The 16,360-nt window shown below is 38.7% G+C and overlaps 1 protein-coding gene across 1 annotated transcript in view; it reads left to right on the top strand.

Annotated features, from left to right (window-relative positions):
• ZNF567 (zinc finger protein 567) overlaps window positions 1–5,284 on the top strand; it is a 39,300-nt gene extending 34,016 nt beyond the window's left edge. The window contains exon 6 of the mRNA XM_069550428.1: window positions 4,641–5,284. Within this exon, the coding sequence (XP_069406529.1) occupies window positions 4,641–4,666 (26 nt within the window). The 3' untranslated portion in view covers window positions 4,667–5,284. The remainder of the gene's footprint in view (window positions 1–4,640) is intronic.
• Window positions 5,285–16,360: the final 11,076 nt, after the last annotated feature.

Genomic DNA, 16,360 nt, shown 5'->3' with positions numbered 1-16,360 from the left:
CATACATGACTACTGGAAAAACCATAGCTTTGACTAGACAGACCTTTGTTAGCAAAGTAATGTCTCTGCTTTTTAATATGCTGTCTAGGTTGGTCATAGCTTTTCTTCCAAGAAGCAAGCGTCTTTTAGTTTCATGGCTGAAGTCACCATCTACAGTGATTTTGGAGACCAAGAAAATAAAGTCTGTCCTTGTTTCCATTGTTTCCCCATTTATTTGCCATGAAGTGATCATGGACTGAATGCCACAATCTTAGTTTAAGGATAAGTCTTAGGCATCTGTATATTTTTAACCACTACCTCAGATGTATCAAAGTCAGATCAATGCTTGACAGTCTCTGTTTTATTTGCTTGTTTTGAGTTTTTTGACCACACTGTGCAGCTTATGGGATCTCAGTTCCCCAAACATGGATTTAACCTGGGCCGCTTCAGTGAAACCCCAGAAGTCTAACCACTAGACTACCAGGGAACTCCATGAGATTATCTACTTACACCTTTTTTCCCCAGTGGTTTCTTACTGTACTTAGAACATTGTATGACCACTTTAAAATGGAAAATAATGCCCTTTGTGTAAGAACTTATATGACAAAGTTAGAAGGAAAATAATTTTGTATTTAGAAGGCCACATTTTGCAAAACAGAGAAGGGGAGTCTAAGCAGAATAGAGACATTTCTTTGCTGACAGCAAATGAATACCCAACATCCAATCAAGAGTTACAGACATTTGGGACTTCCCTGGTAGTCCAGTGGCTAAGACTCTGCACTCCCAATGCAGGGGGGCTGGGTTTGATTGCTGGTCAGGGAACTAGATCCCATATTGCTGCAACTAAGACCTGGAGCAGTCAAATAAATAAATAAATTTGAAACAAAGAGTTAATAGATACTTGAGGCAGAAAAACATTAGTTCATAGAAATAGATGCAGAAATGACAGAGAAGAGAAACAGCAAAGATTTTTAAAAGAATCATTATAAATAAGATCCAGTGTATAGGAAAACATGGACATGGTGAGAGAAATTTAAGATTTAAACACACACACACACACACACACACACACCCCTCAAATGGACTTTCTAGAGATGAAACTGCAACATATGAAATTAACAACAGATTAGACATGAGAGTAGAAAAAGTCTAGAATACACAACAAAAGAAAGTATCCAAAACAAAGCTCAGAGAGGAAAAAGCAAACAAAAAACAGTGACATAGCAGTAATGACCTCTGGAATAACACCAGGAGGTCCAACATACCTATTTTTGTTGTTCAGTCGCTAAGTCATGTCCGACTCTTTGCAACCCGATGGACTACAACACGCCAGGCCTCCCTGTCCCTCACTGTCTCTTGGAATTTGGCCAACTTCATGTCCATTGAGTCAATGATGCTATCTAAACATCCTGCCCCTTCATGGATCACTGCCTTATCATGGCATAGGGGCTTGCATAACTCAGTGGAGCTGTGAGCCATGCTGTGCAGAGCCACCCAAGACAGACAGGTCATAGTGAAGAGTTCTGACAAAATGTGGCCCACTGAAGCAGGGAATGGCAAACCACTCCAGTATTCTTGCCACGAGAACCCCATAAACAGCATAAAAAGGCAAACATATATATTATTGGAGCTATAAACTACGTGAAGCAAAATCAGACAAAAATGAAAAATCTAATTATAGCTGAAAATTTCAACACTCCTCTTTCATTTATAGGACAAGTAGACACAAAAATAAAGACTTGACCTGCTGTTTATATCAACTTTACATTTATAGGACACTTCATTTAACCACAGCAGGATATGTTTTCTTTTCAACTGCATATAAGATATTCATCACAATAGACCATAAAATAAGTCCCTGTAAATTTAAAGGGCTTAAAATTTATTATTTGACCACAATGGAATTCAGCTAGAAATCAATCATAAAAAAACTTGGAAAAATTTGCAAAATACTATTTAAATACCATGTGTCTAAAGAATCCGCAAGTCAAGAAGAAATCTTGAAGAAAATATAAAATTTTTAACATGAAAAAATACAGCATACTGAAATTTGTGAGTGACAGCTGAATAGAACTACACAGAAGGGAGGGAAATTCTACCTTCAAAATCAATGTTCTAAGTATTAAAAAATATCAGTTAAACCCAAAGCAAAATTAAGTAGAGTGGAAATTAAGGAAAGAGAAAATTAGAAATATAGAGAAAATCAATTAAAGTTTAATTGATTCTATGAAAAAAAATGACAAACCTCTATCAGAGGCAATCAACAGAAAAGAGAACACACAAGTTCCCAATATCAGAAATTAAAGTATGGACATCAAAATATCAGAAATTAAAATATGGACATCAAAATTTCAAAAAAACAACCTAACTTTACACCTAAAGGAACTAGAAAAAGAACAAACAAAATGAAAAGGTCAGCTCAGAAATAAAATACACACAAAACAATACAAAAGATGAATGAAACTAAGAGCTGATTCTTTGAAAAGATAAAATGAATAAACCTTCAGCCAGACTCATCAAGGGAAAAAGGGAGCCCAAATCAAAAAATCAGAAATTAAAGTTACCACTGACACCACAAAAATACAAACAAAATACAAACAAATATGCCAATAAAATGAACAACCTAGAAGAAATGGACAAATTCCTAGAAATGAATACTATCCCAAGACTGTACCAGGAAGAAATAAGAAATATGAACAGGCCAATTAACAGTATTGAAATTGAAGAAGTTATTTAAAAAGCAAAAAACTCCCAACAGACAAAGGTCCAGAACCAGATGGCTTCACAGGTATATTCTAACAAACATTTAGAGGGCAGTTAACACCTATCCTTCACAAGCTATTCCCCCAAAATTTGCAGAGTCAGAAATGCCCCAGACTCCAGGGTGGTTCAGCCTGTATAAGTGCGCATGCACAGCCAGGTGTAGCCTGTTGAACGATGATGCCATAGCTGGAGAGAGGCCTGCAAAAGCCAAGGAGGAAACTAGGAATGTCAAGCCTGTGTGTGCTGAGTACCCGACTTTCGTTTCAGGTAGGAATGCTGATGTCAACCCTGGATGTGACCTGGATGAGGTCTGTAGTCCAGGGTTGTGAGTAGGATGGGTTTTTATCCCTGGGGAAACCCTAGGGTGTGAAACTGGACCTAGCACACAACTAGGGTGTAGTGTGTTTGTGTTTAAGTGTGTAGGGGCAGTTCTCTGTGCCTGACCTGATGTGTCTGACCTTGAGCTACTCTGTGCAACGATTGTGGCAGTGGATGGAGGCATGTTGCCCTGTAGTGTTTATTCTGGTGTGTCTATTTTTTTGGATTAGGTGTGAGTTGTGTTTGCACTTTATGTGACTGGAGAAGTAACAAGAAGTGGTTTGTGGGTATTTTCTGACTATGGAATTACTTATATGAGGTAGAGAATGATGTGGTGCCATAGGCTTGTGGTTTTGTTGGCTGAATGAGCTAGTAGGTAACTGTGAATATATCAGTTATTATAGATGTGTTGGTATTTATATGATGGTTATGGAACACTTGTGGTTCTCTTATCTGTTGCATGCTACTACTGCTGCTAAGTCGCTTCAGTCGTGTCCAACTCTGTGCAACCCCATAGACGGCAGCCCACCCGGCTCTCCCGTCCCTGGGATTCTCCAGGCAAGAATACTGGAGTGGGTTGCCATTTCCTTCTCCTATGCATGAAAGTGAAAAGTGAAAGTGAAGTCGTGTCCGACTCCTAGTGATCCCCTGGACTGCAGCCTACCAGGCTCCTCCATCCATGGGACCTTCCCGGCAAGAGTACTGGAGTGGGTTGCATGGTAGCAGACTATTGAGCAACTCATAAAATGTACCTGGCTGTGACTAGCTGGGTATCTGATTTGTTGTTTAGTTGTTGTCATGTCTGACCAGGGTTTGAACCCATGTCTCCTGTTTGGAAGGCAGATTCTTTACCACTGAGCCACCTGGGAAGCCTGGGAATCTGATATTGGCTTTTATTTGAGCCTACAGAATTGTGATTGGCAATTAGGTAAGTAAAATAATTATAGATGTAAGAATTGAAAAGGAGGTGGTAAGACTATTGTAATTTCCAAATGATAGCATTGTATAGCCAGAAACTCCATATCAACTAATAACAAATACAGTAAATTGAATAAGATGCCACACATTGCTTGCAAACTACCACTGTGAATACAGCTGTGTGTTCTCTTTCTGCTCCTGGATGAAATCTTGGGGGTTCCTAGGTGGCACTAATGGTAAAGAATCTGCCTGCCAATGCAGGAGACTCAGGAGACACCGGTTCGATCCCTGGGTCAGGGAAGATCCCCTGGAGTAGGAAGTGGCAACCCACTCCACTATTCTTGCCTGGAAAATTCCATGGACAGAGGAGCCTGGAGGGCTACAATCCATGGGGTCACAAAGAGTCAGACACAACTGAGTATGGATGAAATCTTGGCAGGTTGAATAACTTCTTCAGTCACTGTAAGATAATAAATCTGAGATCACTCTCAGTAAGTATAATCATTTTTGCTAATTAAAATATTCCTTGGAAGAAGTCACTACTTCATAGTTCTTCTAAATCAAAAACTTTCCACCTTCTGCAACTCGGAAAGAATAAAAAATGTTTATTTTCTGATATACCAGTCTGTTATTTGACTCCTTTACTTTATCCCTCTCTGTAGGTGGTCTCTGGCTCACCTGGAATTGAACCAGGGGAAGAGAAAAATAAGGAGCAAGAAAAATCTCACTTGATTGGGATTGCAGTAATCTAACTAAAATTATATCTTGCCTGGTGGCATTCAAAGATAACTTTTTAAAATCTCTGTTTTCCAATAGTTTAATGAGAAATTTCAAACATACAGCCAACTTGAGAGAGTTCTACACTGAACATATGCTCACCACCTACATCCTATCCTTCACATTTTATTACACTAGCTTTGTCATATATCTGTCCATTTCCCTATGCACCCATTAATCCATCTAATTATTATATGCACTTCACAGTGAACTGTAGACAACATTACAGTATCTCCTAAATGCTTTAGCAAGCATATTAATGAGTTCAATCTTTGCTGTTTCAATGTACATACAGGAAAAATGCAGAAATTTTTGAGTGTACTTTCTTGGTTTTGACCAATGTGTATATGTAATCCAAACTTTCATCAAGATACAGAAGTTTACTATCTCCTTAAGAATTGCCTTCATGTCTCAGATGTCATAAAAACTCACACCCAGCCATCCAGAGGCAAATACCGTTCTTTTTTAGAGGGGGACGGCTGGTTAATTTTGCCTCTTTAGAGTTTCATATAAATGAAATCACACAAAATATACTTGTTTGTGTAACTGTTCTTTCAATGAGCATGTTTTTGAGATTTTATATATATATATATATAAAATATTGTTGGAGCTATCAGAAATTCATTCCTTTTTATCACTGGTTAGTGTTTTATTGTATTACTAACCTATGGGCTTCCCTGGTGGCTCAGACGGTAAAGAATCTGCCTGCAATGCAGGAGACTTGGGTTCGTTCCCTGGGTTGAGAAGATCTCCTGGAGGAGGGCATGGCAACCAACTCCAGTATTCTTGCCTGGAGAATCCCATGGACAGAGGAGCCTAACAAGCTATATAGTCCATGGGGTTGCAAAGAATCGGACATGACTGAGCAACTAAGCACAGCACACAACCTATGGTTTATCAGTTCTCATAAAGATGTATACTTGGGTTGTTTTGGCTAAAAACTTCAGTAGCATTCTTTTACAAGTCTGTGATTATGGTTTTCATTCATGTATGCTAAGTCGCTTCAGTGTGTCCAACTCTTTTGCGACCCCATGGACCCCTGGCTACATCCCACTAGGCTCCTCTGTCCATGAGACTCTCTAGGCAAGAGTGAGTTGCCATGCTCTCGTCTGGGGGATCTTCCAGACCCAGGGATAAAACCCACGTCTCTTACATCTTCTGCATTGGCAGGCAGATTCTTTACCACTTAGAGACACCTGGGAAGCCCCTGGTTTTCAGACTCTTGGGTAAAGAGCCAGGAGTGGCATTGTTGAGTCATAAAATGATGTATATTTAGTTTTATAAGAAACTTGCCAGATCTTCCTCCATTTTACAGCCACACCAACAATATCTGAGAGTACCAGTTCTACAAAAATCCAATTTTAGGAGTTATTAGCTTTTTAAATTTTAACCATTCTGGTATGTGTGCAGTGGCATTTTAGTGGTTTTAATTTGCATCTGCCTGCTAATTAATGATGTTGCATTCTCCTTTGTAAGATTTTTGGCTGTTTGCATATTTTTACAAAATATACAAATCTTTTGACCATTTTTTATTGGATTTTTAAATATTGAGTTGTAGAGTTCTTTATGTATCCTCTTTACCAGTCCTTTGTCATGTATCAATATATGTTTTGTGAATATTTTCTCCTAGTCTGTTCCTTGCCTATTCTCCTAAAGATGTCTTTTGGTGACGTTTTTAATTTTGATGAACTCTTTATCAGTTTTAACCTTTAATGTTTTTTGTCTTCTGTGATCTAAGAAACATTTGCCTGTCCCTAAATCACAAAACTCTTATGTTTGCCAATAATCACTCTTTGGTTTGGCATTTATATTTAAGTGTATGACCAAACTTGTTTTCATTTTTTTTTTGGTTTGACAGATAAGGTAAATAATCAAATATCTCTGCAAAAAGATAGTTTTCCTTCTAATCTATATGCCTTTTATTTCTGTTTTTGTTTTATTACAATGGCTAAGACCTCTAATATAATTGCTCAATGTAAGTGATGACAGTGGGCATTGTTGCCTTGCTCCCAATCTTAAGAGGAAATTATTCAATATTTTACCATTAAGCATGATGTCAAGAGTGTATTTGTTTTGGTGGGGGTGGTCTGATGAAACAGTTTGAAGACGCTGTCTTCTATACCTAGATTCCTAGTTTGGTGGGAAAAAAAGTACTAATACAAGTGGTTTTAAACTTTGTCGGATGCTTTGTTTAAAAATATATTTATTTGGCTGCTCTGTCAGTTGGTGCACTCAGGATCTTTGATCTTCATTGCACTATGTGGATCTTTAGCTTCAGCTTGTGAACACTTAGTTGCAGCATGTGGGTTCTAGTTCCCTGACCACAGATTGAACCCGGGCCCCCTGCACTGGGAGTGTGGAATCGCAGCCACTGGACCACCAGGGAGGTCCCTCTTTCATAATTTCAATGTCATTTTTTTTGCAAACCTTATCAAGCTGTTATGATTAATTCATTTGGTACTCTGCCAGATCCATCTTGCTAATTATAGTTGCTGAGTCCAGTTGCTTTATTGGCCTCTGTTCACTTAGAAAGGGATTGGAATAAATAGCCTTTAGCTTCCCAATTTATCTCTAAAGATGCACTATTACAATAATGGTTTGAAAACTAACGGTTAATTCCTAACTATGTAAATTTCTATTTTCCATCTGTAAAAAAATTAATAAAAATGATTAACTACTAGCTATGTAAATTGTTTCCTCAACTGTAAAATGGAAATAAGTACCTACACTTCATAAACTTGATGTGAACTTTGACATATTATAGAAGACTCAATTACTGGTAACCTATGATTTCTGAGAGAAAAAAGGCAGAGAGGACTAAGAAAGGCTCGATGGAACAGTGATAGCTGATCTCAGGCTTTGATGAATAATTTTGATGGCTGGTAACTGAGAATTATAATGGGTGGACATTCCAAAAACAGGAAAAAGCATGACAAACATTGCTAACGTGGAAAACAGCAAAGCAAGTCCTGGGAATATTAAGCAATCTATGTTCAGTTGACATATAAAGTATATGCTCTAAGTTAGCGATAGATTAAACTTGAAAAGTAGAAAGTGAACAAAATATGAAAGACCTTGAATAATACAGTAAGAAGTTCAGACTGTTCAGGAACTGAAGAATGATGGACATTTATTCTTCATGCAACAATGAGATAACCAAAATTATCATTCAGATTTATCTGGGAGATATAAATAGGGACTGCATGTTTATCCAAAGACCACATTCTGCATCACTCCATGATCTCAAAAAATTTGCTCTTTGGCAATCTCCTTACTGGATTATGTATCAGACTGGCATTTCCCAATTCACTCAGCAACCCAGGCAACCATTTAACTGTTCCCATTAAATGAAGTTAGGGAGAATAAAAACTGGTTCTTGTTGGGACTTCCCTGGTGGTGCAGAGGTGAAGAATCTGCGTCACAATGCAGGGGATGTAGGTTTGATCCCTGGTCAGGGAACTAAGATCCAATTGCATGACATAGAGCAACCAAGGCCGCGTGCTACACAGTCTGTGTGCATGATGCAATAAAGATCCGATGTGCTGTGACTAAGACCTGATGCAGCCAGATACATTGTTTTTTTAGTGATTCTGGTTACATGTGAAACAGATGGATGTCTGCAAAGGGTAGATGACAGCCCTACTTTTCGGCCGTCAGTGCAACCACTGGTCAAACGTCCTAACCCGCTCTCTGCTCTACTTCTGTGCTTATATTTAATTTTGCCCTTGGAAATGGCAGATGTGTCATGAACACTGCAAATGTGTTAAACCCCAACTCTAAAGGTTCTGCCTCCATTTTTTGCCTTAATTTAACCATGCTTTTTCTAAGGATTTCTCTTCCTCTCTACGCCTCTAGAGTTGATGTTGCATATTTCCCATGCTTCACATCCATGGAGCCCAGGGAAAGGGTGGGTGCTATTTTTTATTACCTACCTACACATTTGTATCCCTCATTCTTTTAAATTTATTTAATTGTAGGCTACTTTACAATATTGTAGTGGTTTTTGCCATACATTGACATAAATCAGCCATGGATGTACATGTGTTTCCCCATCCTGAACCCCCCTCCCACCTCCATCCCCATCCCATCCCTCTGGGTCATCCCAGTGCAGCAGCCCTGAGCATCCTGTCTCATGCACTGAACCTGGACTGGTGAACTGTTTCACATAGGATAATATATATGGTTCTATGCTATTCTCTCAGATCATCCCACCCTTGCCTGCTCCCACAGAGTCCAATAGACTGTTCTATACATCTGTCTCTCTTTTGCTGTCTCACATATCGGGTTATCATTACCATCGTTCCAAATTCCATATATATGCGTAAGTATACTGTATTGGTGTTTTTCTTTCTGACTTACTTCATTCTATATAATAGGCTCCAGTTTCATCCACCTCATTAGAACTGATTCAAATGTATTCTTTTTAATGGCTGAGGAATTTTCATTTATTAATAAGTCTTTCAGTGTGAGACCTATGTCATATGCTTATATCCCTTCCTGTACTTCAAACTACTGTAACCTGTTGAAAACTCATTTTGGGAATATAGTTTTGAAAGAATCTTATGGATCTAAGCTTTTATTTTTTTTTAAAGAAACTTGCATTTCAGCTAGACTTACTCTAACTCGTGCTGGTAGTTTTAGGACATACGTATCTAAGATCATTTTCACAGAAACTGTTTCAACCAGGTTTACTGGTTTCCAGGTTGTGGGTTAGAGTATGCCTCTCTAAAAGATATGGTTTTTTTAATTAAAAAAGTTATTTTGGCTGCACTGGGTCATTGTTGATGCACACAGGCTTTTCTCTAGTTCTCTAGTGGTGCGTGGGGCTTGTTTTGTTGAGGAACACGGGCTCAGTAGTTGTGGCACATGGGCTTAGTTGCCCTGCAGTGTGGGATCTTCCTGGGCAAGGGAAAGCACCTGTGTCCTGTGTTGGCAGATGGATTCCCAACCACTGGACCACCAGGGAAGCCCCCGAAAAGATATGTTCAAGTCCTGACCCCAGTAGTTATGAGACTTTATTTGGAAACAGGAACAGGGTTTTTGCAGATATCAAGCTAAGCTGGAATCACACTGGATGAGGGTGGGCTCTCCATCTAGTAACTCCTGTCATAGAGAGGAGACAAAGGGCATAGGATCATGTGAAGAGACTGGTGTGATGCAACTACAAGTCAAGGAATGCCTGGGGCTACAAAAGCTGTATGAGGTAGGGATTCTTCCCTAGGACCCTCAGAGGGAGCAGGGTGCGGATCACACCTGTGGGTTTTGGACTTTCTAGCCTCCATAACTGTGAGAGAAGAGCAAAACACCAGACTTGGTGGCTTATCAAAATACTGGTGGCCTAAGTTTTGTGGTGTTTTGCTATGGTAGATCTAGGAAATAAACAGTCCTCAGTCACTGAAAATTCCAACAGCAGTTTTTGAATTTTCTCTCTAGCTCCATTATGGTTACCTGCATGGAAAACTTACCCAGTTGGCTGGTCCACCTCTTCTGTCATATACTTTTGCAATGGTAGAGAATAATGAAAGAACATATATCATGTGTATTATAAACTGAAGTTGAAAAGGGAAAGTATGTCTTTTTCATTTACGCAGTCAGATTTGAAAGCTTAAATTCTACCAAACTTACTACAGTAGGACTCCAGCTAGGCCAAGCAGGAATTCTACAAGGAATGCAGTATGTGGACTTTCGTTGTTCACTTTTATTACACAGCACACCTACACTTCTTGAAAGAGAAAAGGTGAAGGGAAAAAAACCCAAACCATCCATAATCCCAGCTCTTCAGGATTATCACTCTGACATTTGCTAACCATTCTCCTTCATATTTTATTCTGAATTTGTACAATAAGTGTATTTGTTTAGAAATGGTTACTTTACACGTTGTTTTGTTAGCTTCCCTATCACACACTGTAGAAGATGATGTATTTTTATTGCACGTAAAAACACCCGAAGGGCAGTGGAGAAAGTGACCTGAGGGTAATGAAATGTGCCATGTGCTTTCCCATCCCACTCTATTCATGCTTTTGGCACTCTCCAGAGTTAGAGAACAGATTCCTACTTGAAAGTACTTCAGGTAAAAGGATTCTCAAAAGCCTTCCAGCTTACGCTTAACACTACAAGAAGGCCAGGCCTGAATGGTTATCCGTAATTGATGGGTGAGGAAATAATTCCTAGAGAAGAGCGAGCCAGATCTAGGCCATGACAGAGTTTGGGCCATCCCCCATCCCTTAGGCCATTCGATCATAAGGGATTTAAAAAATAACAGAAATGATTATTTCTCTCGAATTGACTTTGCTAATAGTTTTAAAATACCTGGTGAATGTGTCAGTTTCTCTGTAGTTCTTTATTAATAATCTCAGGCTATATTATTCAGCAAAATACAAAACTAGAATTTTATCTTCTTAGTGAACTGAAATGTTTATCATTCTCTGGTGACTTTAGTAATGTTTTCCTTAAAGACTATTTTGTCTGGAATTTAAATAAAACAGCTTTCTTTTGGATAGTGGTTTGGTGATTTAGTCGCTAAGTCGTGTCCCACTCTTGCGAGCCCATGGACTATAGCCTGAAGGCTTCTCTGTCCATGGTTCTCCAGGCAATATTGGAGTCGGTTGCCATTTCCCATGTGCCTAATATATCTTTTTCTGTATTTTTCACTTTTCTGTCCTTATCTTTTTAGATTTCCCTTGCAAATAGCCTATAGCTGCTTTTAAAAAAGAATCCTATTTCACGATCCTTAATTTTAACTGAAAAGTTGAGCCTTTTACATTTACTGGATTGTTTCTTAGGTTTATTTCCACTCTTCATGATGTGGTCTCTACTTACCTTCCATTTTGGTTTTGTTGTTTCCTCCTCACATTCCTGCCTTTCTTTGGATTGGGTTTTGTGTGTGTGTGTTTTCCTTACTCCCATTATCTTCCTCTAGTTTTTCCTCTCCCCCCACCACCCACGCTTCCCTTTCTTAGTGGCTACCCTGGTTGTTTTCAGCATGTACACTTAAACATCTAGCATCTTCCTGAAATATAAGGATCTTACAGTGCTTTAACCCAATAACTCAGTCACAAAAGTTTGTCTCTCAAAATCTGAGTTCTTTTAACTCCACAAAGTAGACTATATCATGGTTTTCAGTCACTATTCCTTAATAAAAACATTTATATTAAACATCGTGTAAATGTTTAACCTTCAGTGTATTTTAGTTTGGTCTCCGGTGTTTTCTCCTGTTTTAGACATTTTCTAAAAGATTCTATTTTCTAAGATTCCTGGTGCAGCATTGCTAGGAACTCCCTGGCTGCCTATGCTAATTAATTAACTCTACCCAGCTAAAGCAGACGTGCCCTGGAGTTCACTCATTATATAGAACTTTTATAGGGCTTTCCTGGTGGCTCAGATGGTAAAGAATCTGCCTGCAATGCAGGACACCCAGGTTTGATCCCTGGGTGGGGAAGATCCCCTGGAGAAGGAAACAGCAACTCACTCCAATTCTTGCCTGAATTCCACAGAGGAGCTTGGTGGGTTACAGTCCATAACATCGCAGAAGAGTTGGACACAACTGAGCGACTAGCACTTTCTTACAGAACTTTCATTCGATAACACACACTCAAAATTCCCATTCATGTGGCAGGATATCTGAATAAATCTCTCTCCTGATCTTCTAAGGGTAGAAAAATAATTAGAGAAAAGCCATCCCCAGGGCATGCAGTGCAAACTGGACATATCTTAGGAATGTCTGAAATGAGGGGTGACTGTTGAGGGAAAAGGAATTTTTACTGAAATATTCCAGAGCATTAAGACAGTTTATTGGGGACCTATAAGCATGCTTCAGTTATTCAGTATGACAGACTTCCTTTGATCTCAAATCTTGCACATTCCCTCCTCTTTCATTCTAACCAGTTTCATCTGATATTCCACTGAGAAAATACAGTTAACCAAACAGGAACTCCTTTTATTCTCCCTACCACCAAATTCTCAGATCTGCTTGCTTTGACACCTGTATTCTCTTCCCTCCTGTTCAGAGAAAGTACCACTTACTGAGTCATCTGTGTAACAACTCATCTTCTCCCATCTTCTCAAATACTTCCGTCCCGAAGTTACCTTCCAGTTTACAAATATACTGTACCCAGTTTTAATAACAAACCAAAACTAAAGAACCAAACTCCCTTTACCTCACATTTGCCTCACACTAACCAACCTCTGGGCTTCCAGTGAAACATTTAAAGGCTCTACACGTGCTGCCTCTCTTCCTATCTTTTCCTTTACCCTTTAACTCTAGGAATGATAAACATCTGTTAAGCACTCTAGGGATGACAAACATCTGTTAAGCACTTATGTGCTGAATACTTAAAAATGTGAATTATTACTTACTCCTTACAACTTTATGAGATGATATACAGATAAGGCAGCTGAGGTACAAATGTTACAAAACTTGCAGAAAGCCTCAAAAATAGTGGCAGTAACAGTTTTTAAACCTGGTAACAGATCCAAGTTCTTATCAGTCTACCTTATGCTAAACCAATCTGATTTATGACCCCCCCCCCACAATCCACTAAAAAGATTATTGAACAGGTTTACAGTGGCCTGTATACTGCCAAGTTTTAAGGACACTGGCTCATTTAATTTGTGGTAAAATCAACAGAATGATCATCTCTATCTACTTGGCTTCTAAGACACCGCACTCTAGATAGGCTTGTAGTACCTCATTAGCAAAGGAGATCAGCTGATTTTCTTTCCTCTGACTTAGGAGAGTACCAAGGCTCAAATCTAGCTTTCTTGCTTCCTCTAAATACTATACTTTACCTCAAGGATCTTATCCTATCACCTGTCATCAATACTGTTTAAAGGCTTCTGGTGCAAAACTTAAAGTTGCTCTGATTCCCACTTATTGTCAAACAAGCTATACAGATCTAACATACCTCAAATTCTTGATTCTGTTCCCTCCTAAACTGCTTCTCCATGGCCCCTATCTTAATCAGCTAGCCTTACACATTAAAAGTTGGCACAGTATTTGATGTCTTCCTGTTATCATGCACCTCATAAGTCAACTCATTTCCAAATAAAAACCAGAACTATCCATTTCCACCCATCTCAAATGTTAACATGTCTTAAACTTTTATCACCTTGCTTTAGTGATTACTCAAGCCTCTAAAATGGCCACTCTGACTCTATACTCCTGCTCCCATTTCAACCCACTCTTCACAAAGCATCAAATAGTCTTATCAAAATATCAATTACACTGCCGTACTTAAGTCTTCTTTGGCAGATTCTCATGGCACTTAAGAACAAACCAAGTCTTTAACACAATGGCCTATGACTCTCACATCATATGTTCCATACCTGTATCTTCAACTACATCCTACACCACCTTCCCCCAACCCCACCCAGCACACACAAAAGCACTGGTAAGACCTTAAAAGGATAGCAGTATGTTGTTTTGATATTCATTATATATCTAATGACCAGCGTGTAAGAGGTAGTAAGCGAATATTTGCCAAAGTCTGCAAAAGCCATCTCTCCCATCTATTACACTGAAATAATCACAAGAAGCCATAAAATAGACATAACACACCAAGTTCGTCACTTGCCTCTCATTTTTTCTAGATATAAAATGGGGAACTAATATGCATTCTCTCTACAACCCAGTGGAGCTGTTCTGAAGATAAAATGGTTTAGACTGTAAGTTCTCATAGTGTGGTCTGTGGCACAGCAGCCCCAGCATCACCTGGGAACTGGTTGGAAATACAAATTCTAAGCCCCCATCAACACTGATTTCCTGAATCAGGAGCTCTGGAAATGGGACCCAACAATAAGCCCTCATTAAGCCCAATTAAAGATTCTAGTGTACACTAAAGTTTAAAATTTTACATGAAAACACTGTAAAAAATAGAACTAAACACCAGGTTATTACTGACTTGTATGACAAAATCACCTTTGCTGTTCACCAATGGTACACAGTAAAATTACAAAGTGGGGTTTTTCATAAAATAGTTTGTGTTGGCCCAGTATTTTAAAACAGAACACCTTAAATGTGAACTACATATGCAGTATCTAAGCAAGAAAAGCAGAGATAGTATTGCTTAAACAGACATAACTAAGGAATACCTCAAACAGTAGATGAAAGGTTGTAACTGAAAATTAGGATAATTTATTTTGCTGGGTTTGGGGAGAGATGTTTTATGGTGCCTCACATGGTTTGGGTATAAGGGAACTACTAATATGTATGTGGGCAAAGTGGGATTAACCATAATTTATCTTATACATCTTGACTAACAATGATTCAGGTTCCCAACAAACTACTTTATTAGGATGGAGTAAGATAGATGTTCAGGTCATCTGCCTCCTGACATGTTAAATAAAATGACAATTGTGATTTTCAGATCTGACTTCCCTCTTTGGATCAACACTGCCAAGCTGGGTGGGAGTGGGGGATATCCTACGCCACAGTCAACAGATACATTAATGTATTCTCTTAGTTTTGTCTTAGCGTTTCAGGCTTTATTTACTGACTCCAAAGCTGCAAAAACAGAGCCGAGTTAAGACCTAAATGAAGCATGAGATTAAGAAAATGCCTTATGACTAAAATCTTTATGGGGAATGTTCTTCCTACTGTGATTGATAAGTAGAGACACTTTTTTTTTTGGCTGCACCCAACCCCCAACCAGGGACTGAACCCATACTCTTGACAGTGCTAAGTGCAGAGTCCTAATCACTGGACCACTAGTGAATCCCCTGGAGGCAGTTTTTAAACGGTGTACAAACAACTGGTGTAATTCCCTAGTAAATTAGTACATAACAACACAGTAACGTTGTGGGTTTTCTTCCTTTCTGGACATGCAGCATGCAGGATCTTAGTTTCCCAGACCAGGATTGAATCCCAGACCAGGGATAGAACCTGTGCCCCTGCACTGGGAGCATGGAGTATTCCCTGCATTGCGAGGGAAGTCCTTAAGAGCTTTATAAAAAGCAGTTTTAAGTCAACCTCAAATGCTGTATTTCTGATGTTCACCATTCAAGAAAATCTTAAAATATTATTTATATCAACTTATATTGTGATAAGGGAATAAAAAGTACCTTCAGGAAGGATTGGTTTACACAATAGAATCCTGCCCAGAGTATGAACCACTTTTTCCATACCCATCCCATCCTCTCCACCTTTGTAAAAGAAAACAGTAACTTGACAGGGAGACTCCCTTCACAATGTCTACCAAATCATCACGCAGTATGTTTCAAATATCTTACAATTTTGTCAGTTATACCTCAGAAGAGCTAGAAAAAAACAAAAACAAAAATGATGTGTTTGTCAAAGTAGGGGAAGAATGAAATAACCTGCAGATTAAGACTGAGATCCAAGCGTTGACATTTAATTCAAATTGTGGATGTTCTGGGATGCTGAGTGATTTTCTCTTTTTAAAAATAAAATAATCAAAAACTTTCTTGTTAACGCATATGCTGTTTCCACAGAAATGTACAAGATGTAAAATGGTCATTCCAAAGTCAGTTTATCTGAAAAAAGACAAATTATATGAAGTCTATGTTTATCTTTATTTAACTAAATGTTCTTAAAACTTCCTAAGCTCAAATGATATGTCACAAAATAGTGTCAGAAACATGAAGATAT

The sequence above is a fragment of the Ovis canadensis genome, chromosome 14, assembly GCF_042477335.2.
Source record: "Ovis canadensis isolate MfBH-ARS-UI-01 breed Bighorn chromosome 14, ARS-UI_OviCan_v2, whole genome shotgun sequence".
In the NCBI taxonomy this organism is placed as follows: Eukaryota; Metazoa; Chordata; class Mammalia; order Artiodactyla; family Bovidae; genus Ovis; species Ovis canadensis.
This window is presented reverse-complemented; position numbering and strand designations above follow the sequence as displayed.